This window comes from Telmatherina bonti (assembly GCF_933228915.1).
Source record: "Telmatherina bonti genome assembly, chromosome: 6".
NCBI classification, from domain to species: domain Eukaryota; kingdom Metazoa; phylum Chordata; class Actinopteri; order Atheriniformes; family Telmatherinidae; genus Telmatherina; species Telmatherina bonti.
This window is the reverse complement of record NC_136624.1, coordinates 21595867-21615161: the sequence shown is the minus strand read 5'-3', so window position 1 is coordinate 21615161 and position 19295 is coordinate 21595867. Positions and strand designations below refer to the sequence as shown.

At 39.6% G+C, this 19295-nt stretch overlaps 2 protein-coding genes across 2 annotated transcripts in view; both read right to left on the bottom strand.

Annotated features, from left to right (window-relative positions):
• Positions 1 to 7236: 7236 nt before the first annotated feature.
• Positions 7237 to 14044, bottom strand: LOC306756830 (T-complex protein 11-like protein 1). The gene is made up of 10 exons (XM_079241709.1): positions 13963 to 14044; positions 13637 to 13694; positions 13481 to 13561; positions 13037 to 13365; positions 11502 to 11722; positions 11160 to 11296; positions 9872 to 10053; positions 8842 to 9023; positions 8302 to 8474; positions 7237 to 8012 (listed from the first exon to the last, which is right to left on the bottom strand). Exons 3-10 carry the CDS (start codon positions 13557 to 13559, stop codon positions 7780 to 7782), a joined length of 1536 nt encoding a protein of 511 aa, XP_079097835.1. The 5' UTR covers positions 13560 to 13561; positions 13637 to 13694; positions 13963 to 14044; the 3' UTR covers positions 7237 to 7779.
• Positions 14045 to 15304: 1260 nt separating this feature from the next.
• phc2b (polyhomeotic homolog 2b) overlaps positions 15305 to 19295 on the bottom strand; it is a 27746-nt gene continuing 23755 nt past the window's right edge. The window contains 5 exon segments of the mRNA XM_079242461.1: positions 15305 to 16734; positions 16823 to 17147; positions 18303 to 18417; positions 18547 to 18649; positions 19183 to 19283. Of these exon segments, the coding sequence (XP_079098587.1) occupies positions 16580 to 16734; positions 16823 to 17147; positions 18303 to 18417; positions 18547 to 18649; positions 19183 to 19283 (799 nt within the window). The 3' untranslated portion in view covers positions 15305 to 16579.

Here is a 19295-nt window from a genome sequence, read left to right as displayed (position 1 = left end):
GCACTCAGGCTGCGATGGACTGTCATTGTTCAGAGACAAAGTCGCGAGAACAGGCATCAAAAAAACAAAAAAAAGTTTTAGGAAATGTTACTTTAATGAACCGTAAGATCAGGTGATAAACTGCTACTGGATTTCTTCACTGTCCATCCAGTACAATGAAATGCTCTGTCCCTTCTCTGCTCTCTACTTTTTTTTAACATGTCTGTTCTTGTCTTCTTGGTCCTCTTGCCTCCCAGGGTGCCCCTCTGCTCGAATGCCGCTGCTGTCACTGTCACACGTGTACTACCCACCGTCCTTCCTTCCTCCCGTTGCACTCTGTTAGCCCTGGAATCCAGGTCCTTCTCTTTCCTTTCCTCTATTCAATCCTCAACCATCATACATCTGCTGACACATTAGATTCCTCCCTTGTTTCTTTTTCTTGTTGTTGGGATGCTGCCGTGCACTTGTGTGTCTTTTTTGTTCTTCTTCTTTATATTCCAACCATAAGCTTTCTTTCCATCCTTTTTACTTTCCCATCTGACACCTCCACCTTACATTGTAGACTTCAAACTGGAATTTGCTGAAGTTCTTTGTTATACACGTCCAGGGAGGAGAGGGTCACTCCATGTGATTTACCATCTCTAGAAAACTCTTGGTTAAATTGTGCCAGTGAGGGTTTAACGCACAGCGCCAGAGACGTGACAGTCGAAGGTGTCTCTGTTGGATGGTTTGTAACCGTTCCTCAGTTTTCTGTGTGCCGTCTCAGCGTCATCCATTAGCAGGGAATTTTCAAATGGCAAAATATTTATGCTGGAATTTAAGCAAGTTAATCAGCATAATGTATGCAAAATTTGTGTCTTGACTGTCCATGATATTGCCAATAGCCAGAGGTGGAGATCACATGTTGTTTTGGAACTATTAATCTGCATATGTTTGAAGTCCCAGAGGGCGGCATCTTTGGTTTACTGCTGCTGCTTACAGAAGCTGAGAGTGTTTTCTGTCAGACATCATCCATTCTGTGGATTGAGCCCTCAGTGTCTTGTGATTATAAAATGATCACCGGACTGTACCTCTAATCCACATGCACGTGTGTGTGTGAGCTGAGGACTTGTCAGTGTGGCGCAATGGCCTCCACTGCCGCACGTCTTACACCCTCCTCTCGTCCCTCCTCCCTCCCTCCCTCTGGCAGATTGACCCCCTGGAGATGGATGCAGACATGCAGTCCCTGGGCAGCACCACCTGGCTCTGTGATCAGCGGGACTACAGCAGGCGTCCCGTCAGCACCAAGTACGAGACCACCATATTCTGAGCCGGATTCCGACAGCTGCCCTTACTGCACCCCGTCTTGTACTTTCCTCTCCCCTTTGCATCCGGTTCTCCTTTAATCTCTTTCTCTCACTGACACACAAACACACACTCACTCACACATATATACATGTGAGCCCCGTGCCTTCTCACTGTGATGGTATAGCATCCCTCAGGGCTGCCTACTCCTTCACCCTCCTTTGCCCTGCCCAGCGACCCACACCAACCTCCTGCCTGCCATGACAAACACTCCCGTGGCTCATCTGAGCCTCCCCAACTCCCCCAGCAGCCTCCCCCGCCTGTTGCTGCTGCAGCCAATAGCGGAGCCCTGGAACGGATGATCCTGGACTGATCTCATTTTACCGTGGCCCTGCTCTCTCAACCAAACTGCCTCTTCCTCCTCATCCTCCTCTTCCTGACAACTTGCATCTGCCTCCAAATCCCAGATAGCTCCCAGAGGTTGCATCTTTATTCTTCTTCTTCTTACAGGCCATTTGTTGTTTCTTTTTTTTTGTTGTTGTTTTTTTGTAGAAATTATTCGATACATGCAAAACATGCATGTTCTTTTTTATTTTGCGCTTTAACATTGACTAACACTGACCTGAAGTATTTTGAGAAATGTTAGACATATGCACTTTGGTGTAATGCTGAAAGGGTCAGTGTGTTCAACTGTTAAATGAAAAGTTTGACATTTTGGAAAACATGTCTCATTTGCATTCTTGCAAAGTAGATGAGAATATTGATTACCGCTCTTCTATTTTTGTTTAATATGAAGTTACCACAAAATCTGACTGCCACTTTAAATCCAAGATCCCACCCCTCAGTTATGCGGAAGCATGAATTTTTAAAACGCCGGCTACAGAAATGGATGTTACTACTGGTAAATGTACTATTTTTTTCCCTTCTCCTTAAACCTCATCATGCGACACCAAGTCTGGCTACATGTTTCCTGTGTCTGCATGTGGAAACCACTTTGCATGATTCTTCTGAAACTACCTATTTGGTAAACTGTGCTAAAGCTTTCCATGGATAGGCATTTATTTGATCTACAGAATATTTCAAAGGTGTGAATAATGCTGCTTCTCCGGCAAAGTCTCTCCTTAGAACAAGCATCCATGTTGTTCTTCAGTTTTTCATCGTATTGCAGTCGTACGGTGTGTCTCAATTCCAGTCCCCTGGACCCCCTGGTCCTGCTTGTTTTAGAGGTAACCCTACTTTAAAACATATAATTCAGATTAATGAACTTCCTTATCTAGTTCTTTGCAGCCTGTTAACATCTATTTATATCATTAGGTGGGTTAAAGTAGGGTTGACTCTACAACATGCAGGGCAAGGGGTCCCAAGGCCCGGATTTGAAAGAAAAAACTAAAAACAGCGGTCTAATATTGGGATTTTCCGAAGTGAGATCAATCCAATTGCATTTTTCTAATCAGTTGTGGAAACCTTTAAGTTAACCAGCTGCTGCTGGAAACTTCATATTAACTACACAGATGTGAGCTGGTTATCAGTCTTTTCCTGAGTGTAAGCCTCTTTAAGAAGGCGGCTGCATCTGACTCACAAAATGTTGATCTTTACCTTTAAAGTGTCTTATATAGTTTATAGTTAGACTCTGTAAACAAAAGCTGTGATTTGTGTTGTATATATTTTTTTAAAATATCATCTTGTTAATTAATTAATTAATTTTTTTCATTTTGGTTGCTTGGCTTCAAGACAGTTATAATTTTTTTTTTCTTTCTCCACCTGTAGCCTGTCCTGTCTTACCAGGCATCTACCACTGTGAGGCACTATGAGGCGGCTGATTTGTTAGCATGGGGAGCGATGGACAATTATTCAGTGAAAGACAAAACAGCAACATGCAGCAAACAACCTGTGTATTTTTTCTACTAATTTGTACAGAACTTGTAGTAAGACCACCATGGATCGGTCAAAAACAAAAACAAAAAAATCTATCACTGATGTCTGAGCTTAAAGCAGACCAAGAACTAAAAACCTTGTACACTTATTCACCGGAGGACGACCTTCCAACACTTTTACCGTGGACAACAGCCTTACGTCATTACGGTTACCTATATTCAACTATAAATCCCACCTTCCTTCCTCTGCCCTTCTGAACACCACCAACTGCACGTGTCCAACCTGTTTCTAAAAGACTAAAAAGAAAACAAACAAACAAACAAAAAAAAGGGACAGCACTTCTGATTTTGTGGTGTACTGACTAGACTGTGACTGGCTGGGAGGCTGTTGGCTGAATAATGGTACAGGTTTGTCAGGATGAGTCTTTGCTCTGGCCTTGTACTGCCCAGTGCCTGTCAGCATTAATGGTAGCGCTGAGAGCCTGCAAACCCCCAAATATTCTGCTTATCTATTAAAAAAACAAACAGCACTGTGTTAAAGAAAGCACTATCCCTTTTAAAATCTTGTTTTCTAACAGTACAAGGGGGATACTGGTGCATTTTGTGATACTTTTTGATAGACTGGGGCTGACTGAAACACTAACACAATACAAATTTAAGAGAATAATCCCCCAAAACATAACAAAAATAAGCTTTATTTAGCATACTGACGTTGATTCTCCATTGCGAATATTTTTGTAACCTACACATGAACATGAGTGTATTAACAAACACCCCCAGCACAATTTGGTGCACATTTTCCTACACAGTAGCATCTTGTTATCATGATTACATGGGTAGGTATTTATTTCACACCAATTTAGAATTAGGTACAGTACACGCAAAGTATGTCACTTGAAAATAAACTGCAGTGAAAAGATCTAATTCCACTGCACTGAGAGCCAAATCTAAATGTTGTTGTGGTGCAGCGTTAATGCGAGTGGATTTGTTATGCTGGGAACGTGACATGCTTTTTCGGAAAAGAAAAAGAAAAGGTATTTTCCTCTTGCACTGTGATTCAAAAATGCTCGTTGTGGAGTCGAAGCATATCTGGGTTCTCCCCCCCATGTGCACTACCTTCCTACCCACTGTGCGTGCTGTATGCTTTGTTTCTGTCTTGATGGAAGTTTGGACTGTTACATCACCGGCCACCGTCCTTGTCTGTGTGTGCTGCAGGAGAAGTGAGGGACTGAACTCCTCTCCGAAGACAGTGTGTCTGGAGTCTGACTGTTTAGATGTAGCTGCTCTGTGTGCGGTTCTGTGGCTGTGTCATTGCCACTTTGTTCTGACTCTTTTATCTGTTAGCTTCCACTGATGATGCATGTTGGCAGTGTTTTTCTGTTTTTGTCCCCTCTGATGCACTTGGCCTGAGCAGTCTTTGTATGTAACTGTAGCAGCGTCTCGTCTTCTCTCACTCATCTGCCATTCGCTCTTTATGTTCCCTCTCCACGTTTACACGCTTAATAAGGCGATTCATCCGCATCCCTCCATTTTGCCATCGTCCTCACTCCAACGTTTTGCCATGTATGTTCTTCCATTTTGTGTATCACCAGGACAACATGCTCCAGTATGAATGCAGTATATGAAAGCATTACACTTTAATGAGTAGGAGCTATTTAAAGCAAGTTTTTGGTGGCATGATATGGCTGTGCATGTACCCGTCTTTTTTTTAACATTGGTGTTTTCCTTGTGTAGCTCGCCCCAGCGTTCAAGTTTCCGGATACCAAGCTGTGAGTTGAAGGGGAGCAGCCCATTCGAGTATGTTTGCGTGTGTTGAGTTAGTGGGCAAGGCAGTGGGGGAAAAAATACAAAAAACCCCCCAAAACAAACATGGTTGAGAGACAAACTTGAGAGGTAAGTCTGAGCAACATGCAGGGCCAACCAGCGTTTCACTGTGTATCCCTGCTCCTGCTCTGCCCCTTGATGAAGCCCAACTGGCAGACTAAAGGTACCACGTGGTCCTACATTAACAGATAAATAGGACCTCTGCATCACTTCTGCCCTGAGAAAGGTCAGTCGGAAAGGCCAAGTCTGTTTCCTGGCCTTCATGTGACTTTTTGAGTTTTGTCATGTAGGTACTGTCATGTTTAAAGCACTGCAGACCATTAATGAGAATTTCATTTGGTTCAGGTCTACTTAAGAGAGTAACAGCTGGATTTATTAAAGGGTAACAAAATGTAGAAGAAAAAAAAAAAAAAGAAGAAACTGTGCCAGCATACGATGCTTTGCCCGTGTATATGGACAGAGTATGGTTTGGAAATGTTATACTGTTTTAACTTTTAAAGCAATATTATATTAATGAGATTAAATAATACAAATGCTAAAAAGAAAAAAAAAAGAAAAGAACTCTCAATTCTGTTGTCAGCATTGATTTTCTTTACATGACTGAGTGGTTGAAAAGAGACACATTAAACCAGCTGTCTGAAATCACAAGTGACACAACAGCATGGTAATTAATGTTCAATTGTACTTTCAGTGTTTTCCCTGCTGAAGAGATTAGTGGGTGGTGCGACTTCTAATCTAAACAAACGATTAGCCCAGTTCATGCCTCATGTGTATTTTATTACTTTCAAGTCGCAGAACTGAGCATCCGAGTGCCTGCTGATCTTTGAAAAACACACATCAGTAATGTTGTGTTAATCTTGTTTGCATTCCCAGAATCTTGAAAAAAAAACAAAAAACAAAAGGCAATTTAAATGTTTCTTTGGAGATTTTTAGAAATCTGTTGAAGACATCAAGAGGGGCTCTTAGAAGACATGATGACTTCTTGAACATTTATTATGCACCTGTCTGTACTTTGTCATTAGTCCTGCTCAAAGTATATCAAACTTACTCAGAGTTAAAGGAGCATTGCCAGTGTTTTTTGCATGCTTAGCCCTTTGTAGAAATGCCATACCTCAAACTAACAAGTCTTCAAATGATATTCCTGCTCTAGAAGTGTTTCCTTTGGGCTTAAGATTACGACTGCTGAGTATTTTATTTAAACATGATGCAAAAATAGTTTGACTGTTTCTTAAAGCTTGCTTGAGAAGTGTGAAGCCGGATGCTTTATGTTGTGATCCATCACAGTGAACCCTCTCATCTTAAACTGTGGTTTGCAATATTTCAATTACTACACAATTGTTTGAACTAAAGTAAACATCAGTGTCATAGCAAATTTATTTAAAAAAATATTAAATTACAAACTAGGAAAAATAATTCAGATGTCTTGGTCAAATTTGTCAATTTCAGGCACATCAGAAGATACAGGCAGAGATGTCTTTCTCACTGTCGGCTGCTCCATAAACCTGCACTTCCAATCCAAACTTTAAGAGTTGAGGCCAATCCAGCACCTGGACTTTCTAAATCACAAAGCCATGCTGCTGTTGCTGTATGTTGGTATTCCATCCAAACATTAGAGAGAAAAACGTTTGGATGGAAGCATATGTAGCTCTAAAACGTGTGAAAGAGATTTCCTATTCCAGTGCAACTTCCTGGTTAAATGAAAGTTAAAAGACAATAAAAGACACCTGTATAAATAATTATTTAAAAAAATTATTAACACAAAAATCGACTGTACATCAGCTCTGGTTCCCTGTGGTGGATTACACAACATAAGCAAAAGTATTCTTACACAGCAGAGACATGAAAAGTTAGACTTGTTTGTTCAAACAGGAGGAGAAATACATAAGATGCTGCACAATGTCTTTATTACAAACACAATCCCAACAATTTAAAAATCTGTCATATGAATAAACTAAAAGCACTTTCTCTCCACAACGTAAATAAACACTGAACAAAATGAACAAACTTTATTCAAATTTTAATAAGTAAAATTAAATCACAACAGAAACAATCCGTTCCCTGAAAATCACCCAGGATAAACATTTAGTCAGGATGATTTTGGTTTGCTCTGTGTATCCTGTCATGCTTTAAGGGTTTTGTCACATCCAGAGCTTCTTCGGTAGATTCTCAAGTGTAAATTTTCATTTGCTTGTCCTGTAACATACGCCGTTCGAATGGCTGTGAGAAATATGAAATGCACTTTGTTTACAAATAAAACACCATTTAGTACCCCCCCCCCCCCCCCCAAACAACCCACACCTGTAGTTAACACATCAGTATATTTTTGGTTTTATAATTAAGAATGCAAAGAAGAAAGAAAAGAAATGAACAAAAAAGTGCGTGCTGTCTTTGGTAAGTCATACAGAAACGTAGACACATAAAACTTAGTATAAAGTATTATTTACAAAATCTTTCTTTAAATGGATATTTCAGTCTGTTGTTTTGACTAAACGTGATTATTTCTTTCTGTTTCAAAGTCTTACTTGTTTTTGTGTACACATGTTATCTGGTTTACATGTACTATGATAATTATTCAGTAACTGCCTTATGCGTTGACTCGGACATGTTTGTCCTGACATCTAAGAAATCATTTTGTTTCTGGAGACTGTAAATGTCAATTAAACAACTGAAGGACTTTACATTTAACTGCCTGGTTTTTTATGTTGCGAGTGATGTCTGATAACTGAGCTTCCTTTGAATTGTTCCTATTCTCCACATTTACACTCTAAAGTGACAAACTTAATGCCAAATTGCAGCTTCTGTTCGGGTCGCCCACAGTTTAGCGCAAATCCTCTGCAGTCTCAGCCTCTCCTGTTGGGAGCAGCAGTTTCCTGAGGATGGGTGCATAAAAGGGGCCAAAGACTGTTCGGTTGAAGTGGACGATTCGCCCAAAGGCCGTTCCCAGCTCTGCTAGCTCAGCACTCACCAGCCCGAGGGGAAAATGCAGCTCTGGACTCCTTTTAGCCGGGACACCCTGCAGCGTGGCCAGGAGGAAGTCTTGAACCCTTTCTCCTGTGTTTCATTAAGAAAAACAGCGAGAGAAGTCAACGTCCTGCTGCAGCCCTGCTCAACATTTAAAAGCTTCCACATGGACAGAAGTAGTGAAGATGAAAGATGCCACTTTCTAACACTGACTAAAAGAGAAAACAGTCAGGTTTTTTTTTTTGGTTTTTTTTTCAGACGCAAAAATAAAACTACTTTTCCTGTGTAAATATCATCCCTGTTACTCTGACCAGTACAAATAAAGTGAACTACCACCAGAACTGACTAATAAATAACCTCTCTTGGATTCATGGCTGACCTATGAGTGTGCGCACAGGGTTGTTCTGCTTCCATAAGTCAGATATTTGTCCCCTCAGCAGATCCTGGCTCTCCTGAGGCAGCGCTCCTCCTCCCATGCTGCTCACTGCATCAGTCACCTGCTTCAGCACCGTCTCTCCAATCCCCAACAGGGCCCTCTTCAGGTCAGCTTCCCTAGTGTAAAAAAAACAAGCATTAATATCACTGAGCTGACATTTATTCAGGTTACAGGCCTAAGAACTTCTCTCAAAGGGTGTTTAGGATTAAATGCAATAAAAAAAATAAAAATAAAAAAAAAGGTGGTTTGGAGAATAAAAAAAAAATCTGACTGGGTTGTGTTTAATTGTAGCTTGGACCATATGGTGGGCTTCTGTCTGAGGACAGTCATCTTGTGATGACAGGACTTCTCTTGAACAGAAAGAATGAGGTTAGGTGGATCTGTTCTGACACGCTTGTTGCCTCCTGTCACCTCCATTGGTGTCTTTGTCATACAATACCTGTTCCCAGCGACAGCCCATGCATCACCACATCCTCCTCTTACCTGCTGTGACTGCCCTCCAGCAGGGCAGTGATGGACTGCCTGAGTTTACCAACAAAGCCTTGTGAGTAGAAAATGACGTTCCTGAACTGAGTACTGATCAGAAGCAGCACTGATGCCTCCAGGACCAGCATCTGGAGCTGCCGGCTCAGAGTGTCCAAGCGGGCTCGGTCCATCAGCACAGTCTGTGTGTGTAAACACAAAACAGGGTAATTTCTTTATGATTAATATGACTTTTGCATAAGAAAAATGTTGCATCTGATCGTTTACAACAGTGATTCCCAAAAGGAAAATAGAGGTGTGAAACTATTCTATTAGTCTGATTAAAGGTGGAGTTTTGAAGATTTTCAATATTTTCAAAATAAATTAACTAATAAAATAACTACAATCATAATTAGATAGTTTTTTGAACATGTAGGTTCCAGTCTGTCCATATTTGATACGTTATTAAATTACAAGTTTGATTAATGACAAATGACAAAAAGCACTTTTTTTTACTGGCAGGCAAACATTTAAGAAGGGTCTCTGTCATTAATTAAACTTGTAATTTATTAACACATCAAATATGGACAGACTGGAACCTACATTTTTAAAAAAAACTATCTAATTATGATTGTAGTTATTTTATTAGTTCATTTATTTTGAAAATATTGAAAATCTTACATACTCCACCTTTAAGTGGGTTGGATAACGGATGAATAAATATATAGGCTCAGACACTTTGATCACTTCTTTTTTTTTTTTTTTTTGAGAAATACAAGCTAAAAACAATTACAGATCAGTAAAACTGGACACATTCACAACTAATCTTATGCTGATTAGTAAGTTTCTGGGTTCCCCTGACAGATGCATCTGAAAAAAATGGATTCGAGCTGCTTTTCTATGAAAGCCGTAGTACCTTGTCACATACTTTACCCTCAAGCAGGGTGAAGAGAAGTGCACAGAGCAGATGAGTATTCCCCAGCAATCAATAAAATATCAACCAGCATAATGAAATGTACGTTGATATGCAATTTTCCTAACTGCTGCTGACCTCGGGATATTTCTGGTCCTGCAGGTCCCAGTGGAGCACACGCATGTAAGCCCGGTTCAGGACAGCGGTGGGGCTGAGCTGAACCTGTCTGTCAGAAGCAGGAGAGTCAGCCCGAGCTCTGATTGCAGACACCTCCTCTGATGCTGCTGCTTGAAGCCAAGCTGTGGTGTTGTCTAAAGAAGCTGAAGAAAAATGACAAATTAAAATGAAAACTTTCCATCTATTATGACTGCATTAGTGCAACTGATGAGGCGGTCGATATAACCAATGAGTCCTGTAAGGGAAGCAAACTGCACATTCTCTTAAAATCTTGGGGGTTCATGTGTGAAAACAGCTTAAGTCGTAAGTCTCTTTGCAGGTCTGGTGTGTAGGATTTAAGCAGGTCTTTTGGCAGGAATGCAGCATCATTTTCATAACAGTTTTCATGAGCACAGCGGAAGAAAATCATTCATTTCTGCAGACAGCGTGGGTCTTCCTTCATGCAGTCTACATGCTTACAAGATGAGCCAGCAGGGTATTCAGCTGTTTGCAATTCATAAAAATAAAAGTATCTAAACTTATCTGGTTTTACTGTACAATATGACAATATTACACGTCTCCCTTGCATGCTAGCATCTGTGTGTTTTGGACAACTGGTTGAACAAAAGAAATAGAAATAATTTCTTAAGGTGCAACATCCATCCCTCCATTTTCTTAATGCTTGTTCCAGTTAAGAGTAGCTGGGAAGCTGGAGCTTATGCCAGCAATTATTGGGCAAGAGGCAGGGTACACCCTGGACAGGTCACTAGTAAGGTACAGATATAAATCAAAAGATTACATGACAGAGGAGCTGCTTATTAGCATCATTTCAGCTGCAGATCTACAATTTCTGCTACAATTTATTAATTTAAAAAATGTGAACAGTACGACTGATAACACTTGGCTGATTTACGGTACCATTAAGGATATTTACTGTTCTGATTACTACACTGACACTTTGTTTCTGCACCATTGATTCTTATTGATCCTTTGAGACAGAGTTCAGTGAATCACCGTCCAACACCTCACTAATATGCAGGGATGAAAAATGGGTGGATCGTAACTCGGAGTGACGGAAATCTAAATGTACTTAATTGAAAACAGCATCAAATGACCATAAATATTCCTCTGGGACAAACAAGGTATGTTTCATGACATTTTATTCTGAAATGTTGCTCCCATAAAGTCATTTAGATTGTTTGCATAAATCACCATCACTGTATCGGTAAAACTGGAGACTGAAACCCACAGATGTGAAATCCCTCCTCACCTGGATGCTTGTCCAGGATCTGCTGGAACTTGGTCCTCTCGTACTGCACGGCCTGCTGCAACAGATGAGGTCTCAAACTCTGGATGGTGAAGTTAACCATATCGGTTTTCATCAGTCCCAAGACATGGAAGATCCCCCTTAAGAGCAGAGCAGGCAAATTATTATTATTGTTAGATCATTTCAGAGAAACAAAAGCATCTTTAGGTTTAACTGCCATGAATTTGAAGTCATCGTTCTCTGATATTGTTTTTTTTTTTTTTACATGACTTCACCGATACATTACACCTCTGGAGAAATACATTTGTACATCAGACATCAGTCTGACACTGATTTGTTTCTTACTTCAGAAGTTCCACAGGGTCCTTGAGGTCCCGAAGAGCTTTGACCTCTGGGTCGCGCACCGGAGCACATAAAGATGCCATGGTGTCAATGATGAACGCTGCCAGTCTGTGAAGATCCAAAGCTCTGTGATCCACCTGCTGCTGGATTAGCTCCATGTCCAGCACCTCGTCCAGCTGGGATCTCAGCCGGACATGTCCAGGCATCAGCAGCGACAAAAGCATCTAATAACAACCAGAAGAGGTGTTTTCCTTTAGTTTATTTTCAGAAATTTCCACTTTCCACTTCAGTCATCTGTATTACAAGGTGGTGGAATCCAAGTGTTTTTGCTACTATTTATTTTTTTCAACTCTGGTTAATTAGGTGCAGATAGTTTTAAAACTTAGATTTTATAGTTTCAGGACCATGATGTGATTGCTATTTGCAGAGTTAAAATTTACAATGTGACACAGCTCAAATCATCTCAAAGCGGTTTCTTGAACATGACAATGAGTTCACCGTACTCCAACAACCTCTACAGTCAGATCATAATCTAGTAAAGCCTGTTAGGGACGTGGTGGAACCGGAGATTGTAGTCATGGAAGTGCAGCCGATAAATATCACTGATCAGCTGAGTTCATCAGGATTTGTGTTAAATCCAATTCACTGCTGGGATTTATCTTTACAAAACTTTAAAAGACGGTAAGTGTTTGTACTTTTCTAGGCATTCTGCGGTCAGTGAGAGGCGATCAGAGTCAGGCAGTGATGCACAAATGTTCTTCCGTTTAGAAAGACCAAGTAAACAGCTGTCTGATGCAAAAGTGATGTGGTGTAAAATTCACTATGCACAGAATCTGCTTTAACTGCTATTGAATTTTTTATATTTGAGTGGTTTGGTTTTTTTTTTAGATGGTAAAATATTCCTAAAAGCCTGGTCCATCTTTGCTTTGGAGGTTTTCCATATTCTTTTAGAATAAAACATTTAGACTTTAGTTTTCCCAAAGCCATCCCTTTCCTCTATTTCTAGCGGTGTGCTTCAGGTCATGTTGTTGAAATGTAAACCTTCAAACCCAGCCTGAGCTAAAGGGGGGGGGGGGCTTTCTGATATATCCTCACCAGCATGTTACATAAAAACATCCCTACAATATGATGCTCCTTACATTTTTTTTTTTAAAACTATTCAATCTTCTTCTCTAAGTTTTGCGTCATCTAGTCAGTAGGATTGTCGTGATATATCAAATGCTTCACATCTTAAATCCCTGCTTGGATCTGTGCCTTAACACAATCTTGAGGACATGCTGTCCAGGCAGGACTCCTAACCTCATGTCTTCATTTTCAACCTGACAGACATTTGCAATTGTAAGAATTCATATAGACAGATGCGTACCTTTGTGATTATGCTCCGTACATTTAAGTCAGAAGAGGTGGTTTCTACTTGAGCTGCCCAAACAGCTCCAGAACACAGATGGCCAAAGTAAGTTCTAGTGTACCTATATATAAGTTGACATTTCTGACATTTTGGTTTGATCCGCAAAGCAAACTAAAAGATGGACACTTACATCTTTTACTTCCTGCAGCAGAACAACTGCATGGTTGTAGTTTGGAGGGTCACTGCTGAGTTCTTCTTGAAGACTGTCCCAAAATGCCCGGTGAATGATCTCCGTCACTCTGCCCTGCAAGCTAAAGCAAAACAAACAGTCAGTTACATTTAAATCTCTACTTTTATCGTTAGAAGTGAGACTACGGTATTTCTCTTGCCTATCCACACGAGGGCCCCCAGGTTTGAAGCAGAAGTCTCGATTGACCACTATCTCATGTGCAAGGCTCAGGTTGGAAACACAGTTTTCCAGCTCCACCAGACTGGATGAGGCGGCAGTGGGTGGGCTCCCTGGCATTATAGACAGGACACACACACAGCGATAATTAAAACTGCAACACTGGTAATAGCTCATATGGTCCCGAATGTGCTTGAAAATAATAACAGGTGAGATGAATCTTCATACCTGTAGGCGAATCAAGTTTTTCCAAACATGGAAGTTCAGGTGGGGAATCATCACCAAGCTGCTCTCTTTGGTTTGACATTTCTGCAACAATATACAATATTAAACCGTTTTGTTAATGTGGGGTAACTGACCACATTGTTAACACTACAAACAGACCTTATGCTGGAAGAAGTGATGCTTTGCAACCATAGACTGTTGCAACCAGTCACACTCACTATACAATCAGAAACAATATATTAAAATCTGGATAACTCTTGAATTCTGAGTTTTATTTCAGTTAATTTGATGATCATATTTTAAGTTATTGATCTATATTTTTAAGTAGGTGAAAGCCAGATAAACATAATAAATCAAAGTCAAGCATTACTCCATGACTCACTTGTTAAAAAAAAAAATCATAGTTCATTGCAGTGTTTTTAGTATCCAATAATTTCCACACATTTAAAAAAAATACAAAGTAAGAAGAAATATATGTATCTTACCTGACGGGTGTGTATAAATTAATTATGACCTGAAAAGCTAAAAAACAAAACGTGGCCGACCATATAAAGTTTACATCAGCGCATCTGTGTGAAGTTTAAAAGTCGCAATCAACATCATCCCAGTTCAAAACCGGGCTGAACCATTTCCGACGAAATATGGGGGGAAGTAATAAAAAAAAAAAAAAAAAAACATTAAAATCTAATGCGTAACACAAAACAATAGCATAGTTCTGAAATAAAACGGAAGCATTAACTGTTATAAAGAGTTTGGTATCATTAGTTTTAATAATAACTACAGAAAAGGGTGTTAATTTGTGTAGTTTGGTCCATTCTCAAATCAAAACAATGGGCGTGTCGTTACAGTGACTTCCTGCTGCTCTTAACGTTAACCACCGCTGCCTGTCACTAGAACAAGCCTATTCTGCATGTTTACCTGTTTATATTGTTGTTCTCTGGAAACAAAACAAAGTGGTCGATATGCATGTGAAAGAAGAAAAAGAAAAGATGTATTGTCTGAGACAATTACCAGTAAACCGCTGGCAATGTCCTGTTAGTTGCCAAACAGGAACTTCGAGAAAACAGCTTGAGATGAGATAATGTGACTACAGGCTTCTAAAATACTTCAAATATAGGTCAGTTATGATAAAATACAGTAAATAATTGGGTCTTTGCTTTATAAGTCACGTTTCCTTTGATAAAATTTAAATGTGGCAGTAATTGTATTTATTTATTTGGCTCCAATGTTTTTGTAGTCAAACCTAAAGTCTCAATGGATCAGTATTTTTTTTATTCAAGTGACAGGATCTGAGGGGATAAAGTCTTTATCAGCTTCTAATGCAGATTCTTTCTTTGTAGAGGAAAATATAAAACTAAATGGAGTTTTTGCTCTTCAAGGACACTGTAAAAAAGTGTTTTATGAAGAGATACTAAACATGATTAAAGCAAATTACTGCCATCACCTTCAACAGAAAAACAGACACAAGCTTATTCATTTGAAATTAAATGACTCAAAATGCTCATGTTCAGTTTGTAGCCACAAGGCAGTCTTCTTACAGTGACTTATGAGAAGAAATATAGCTGCAGGAGTGTTACAGAAACTATTTAAAACTGACTTTTTTTTTTTTTTTTTTTTTTAAAAAGCCCCAAAAAAAACAAACACCCAAGACAGATATGTACTGTAAATCATTTATAACTGCAAAATGTGTAACAAACCGTTTCCATAAATACAAGCATTTGACAAAGCATCTAAAAAGCTCACTTTCTATCACACCAAGAAGACACAAGCACATATAATTATTTTTTTCATTAAAAAGACAAGAACAAAAACTCTCAGGGCAACGGCACTTTATACATTTGCATATTTCAAATATTAAACAAAATTAAAGTTCTGTTATCAAAATAGAAAGGATAACTTAAAAAGGGAAGTTCCACTCTTTCCTGAGTGGAAATGGAGCTGCTATGTACAAACCGCTGCTGTACAAATGTCATGCCAGAGTTTTCCTAAAGCATGACGAAAACAAAAGGAAAAAGTAGGAGAGCTGTATAAAGAAAACTGCAAAACCCATTCAATCCTTGGATAAATTAGTGTCTTCCTATGAAACTGAAATGGGAAATAAATGTCATATTATAGTTAATCATTTTGGGGAAAAAAGCAGGCAAAAATATCTAAGCAATCTATAAGAGAAAGCTGATGACTGAAAGGAAGGAAATCAATGTAACAAAAGCAGCAGCTCGGTTGGTTTCTCTGCATTCAAGCTTTGTATTCAAAAGCCGTGTGAGTCTTATTGTAAGAAAAGGCAAAAGGAGCGTCTGCTGAATTAAAATGAACAAATTAATGACTGCAGTCTTCTGTTCCCAGCCACACATACAACCATCTCACTTCCACTCGCATACTAATAAAACTGTACAAAAACATGTGTTAATATAATAAATTCAGACGTCTCAGCACCACTTTTTCTCTCAGTTCCATGTTCAAATGGAAACACAGATTTTTTTTTTTCTATCTCTGGCTGAATCTGGTCCACTGTTATCAGATCTTAACACATAAAACAGATAACTGATAATGTCAAAGTAACAACTTCTGTTGCATGTAGGTTTTTCTGTACAGATAAAACAGCAGTTTCAAACTTCCTGACTGTGACCTAGAGATAGCAGGTGGAGCCAAACTAAGGTGACGGTTTAACTCAATGGTTGAATGTTTTTCTTTTTTCCTCAAGAATTCTGGTTTTAGTGGCGGAAGCATAACTATAAACCAAAATATCTTTCTTTTTTTGCTATAATCTATGTCCTCGTCTATTTTTTTCATCCCATTTCCTCTCATGTCTGTTTTATTTCCCCAAATAGAAGCATAAAATGCTGCAGTGCATACATGCATGTTATGCAATCATTTACATCTGTAACAACACATTTTCTCTTATCAGTGCCACACAGATCAGTCCCAACTTAATAACCAAAACAGAAGTTGTGACAAGTGTTGTGTTGGGCAAGTTTCATCTCTTTCATTGGCTTCCATCAACCTTGAGAGAAATATTAAAAGGGAAACTAGCCCAGTAGTGTGAAGAAGGGCAGGTTGTAGTGCAGTTAGTACTCTTCACCATCAGTGCTACACACTCTTCTGCTATGAGTCTTTGAGCATATTGATGCGTGCAAAGATCTTGAGCGCAGGTCCCAGCTTAATGTTCATGGTGCTCATTAGGTGGTCCTCCTTCAACAAGAGCAAAGCCTGCCCATCAATCTCCTGAGAGCGAAACTCGTCTGCAATCTCCTGACAGCCTGCGTTAAGAGCAGAGGGATGCGGTGAAACACAATTCTTGCTCAGAACTGTAAAGTTTTACATGCAAGCTGTAGCGTCCCTCCTTACCAGGGAGTGAACGGATGAACTCATAAACTTCCTCCACGTTCCACTTGGTGGGGTCGTTGGGTAGGAAGCGCTCACATAGCGCCGGTGCATCTCTCCCAGCACAGCCTTCCTGTTCAGACGCCCTGCTTGGCTGCCTGTGGACCGGGACCTGGGCTGAGGCTGGAGCAGGAGCCAGAGGTCCAGAGCTCGCTGCTGACAGGGGAGACGGAGGCTCTTCGTAGCTGGACATATCTGAACATGGGCTGGACTCTTCCTGACTGGGCTGTGAAGCATGCGGTGAGGATACAGAGCCCCCCTGAGTCTGTTGCGGTGAGGAGGATAGTTTCTGGAGATGAAAATAATCAGGAGAGACGTCAAGACTATGTGTTTCACACACCAATGGCTCATCGGTAAACAGCAAGATTTACACATCGCAATCCCTTCAGATAACTATGATACACTTACAGTGTTAATAGGATTGGTGGTTTAATGACAACGTCTCAAAGATTACTTTGCCAGGTGCTGAATCCTCTGACTCACTTATTAGCCAAAGATGAGACATAAGCACCCCCAGTGCATGTTCAAGACCCAACCCTTGAATCTTAATATAACTCGAGATATTTTAGGTTTGAAAACAGAAAAAGTATTCTGAAGCTGAAACATTTTAACTGTCATTAATTATTTTGAAATTATCATTTTAAGTAAAATTAAAGCAACAGTACATAAAACCCGTCATCTCTGGCTCCCATCACAAGATGTGTTACTAAAATAAACAAGTCCTTCACATGTGTACAACTTCTGTAAAAAGCAGAAAATGGAAGAGGATGAAAGATAGATGCCATATTAGCCGTTGATAAGTGGCGCTGACTGGGAAAATGACTAAAGCGCTGTAGTGTGTCTTTGATGACCAATGCAGACAAGGGGATATGATCAGGCTGACACACATCACCCTAAACAAAACAAAAAAATAGTGAGAAAATAAAGTGCAGAGAGAACATTTATAGTAGGAGAGATGAAACAGTAATGAGAAAGTCTACATCAGAAAGAAGTAGGGCTGTGACGATATGCTTTTGTCCCGATTCGATTCGATTCCAATTTTTTTGGGTGCCGATTTGATTTAAATTGCGATTCTCAAAATTCTTCAATATTGATGATTTTTGTAGATTAAAAACAATTAAAAATAAATAAATAAATAAATAAAACTCCTTTTTGCTCGTAATTTTTCTTGATTTCAATTAGGAAAAAACAACACAGTAGCCAGATCATCATTCTGCTGCTATAATGCCCAAGAAGACAAGTAAAAAGTTCAATAAAAACAAAGAAAATGACAAAAAAATTTATAGTGGATTAATTTTCTTTATTAAAAAAAAAAAAAAAAAGATTTTTTTTTTTAACAAAAAAATCGATTTTAAAATTGTTAAGAAAAAAAATCCAGATTTCGGATTTTTCGATTAGATTTTCCCACCCCTAAAAAGAAGAGTGTATATGTGCCAGCCTTTACCTGCTTTTTAGCCTCTATACTAGAGCGGCCCTGAGAACTTCGACGCCAGCGACTTGCAGGTTTGTTCCTCTCTGGACGGAAAAGCCCAATCCGCTTGGTGCAGCCCACATTGTATCTGTTCAGAAAAAAACAGACATTTTCAAAAGAAACATCTTTTTAAAAAGCTTTTCTTCTTCATCATGACAAGTGAATTTGCAGATAGACTGTTCATGTGTGGAGAAATATAAAACCCAAAGTAACTTGCCTTTTCGCACAAACCACTGAGCAGAACCTTTTCGAGCCCTTGAACGTGTAGGCGAAGTCCACCCAGCCACAGTACTCACATGTCAGCTTTGGTTCGTCTTTTTCTGGAAGTGAGAAATCAACATGAATGTGAGACACACTTTAGATTTTAACCCTGAAATAACAAATGTTTGGCGAGTAGTTATTCAACACCAATGCATCACAAATGATATTTTATTTGTCTAAAGCTACAATGGCTGGACTTCATGTTTAACTAAGCTGAACAAGGGACAATGGTCCAGCAGAAAAGAGCTCACATCAAATCTAATTGAATGTTAGATGTGATATTATTTACTTAGGCGGCTTTGACGAGGATGCACATGCAGGTTAAGTGGTTTGGTGAAGAAATTCATATGCATGAAATTAGGCTCAGAGCAGAGGCTCAGCAAATATTACAGTAAACAGCAAGTGCACAGACCTGTCAACATTGCCAGACTGATTTACTGAAAATAGTCCAATTTCATACACTTAAAGCCATTCTTTAAGATGTGCACAGGAAATATGGGAAGCGAGGCAGGGATAATACACTGTCCTAACAGGATAAAGTCACACCAATGAAAGTACAATGTATGTTTGGCTTTAATCTGTTCAGTCTCACCTGGCTGGCTCATGTCCTCGGGCTCAGAGTCTGTGTTGGCTGCATTGCTGACAGGAGTTTTGTCAGGGTCTGAAGATAGTTGATGATCCAGCTTCTTCGGGCTATCGATGAGA

What these genes read in the sequence shown, in the direction of transcription:
- LOC306756830 (XM_079241709.1), bottom strand. Translation starts at nt 13,559, where the DNA reads ATGTCAAACCAAAGAGAGCAGCTTGGTGATGATTCCCCACCTGAACTT. An exon ending in AAAACTTGATTCGCCTACAG is followed by an intron (nt 13,366 to 13,480) that starts GTATGAAGATTC and finishes CTATAATGCCAG; the next exon opens with GGAGCCCACCCACTGCCGCC. An exon ending in CTGGAGGGCAGTCACAGCAG is followed by an intron (nt 8,475 to 8,841) that starts GTAAGAGGAGGA and finishes TTTTTACACTAG; the next exon opens with GGAAGCTGACCTGAAGAGGG.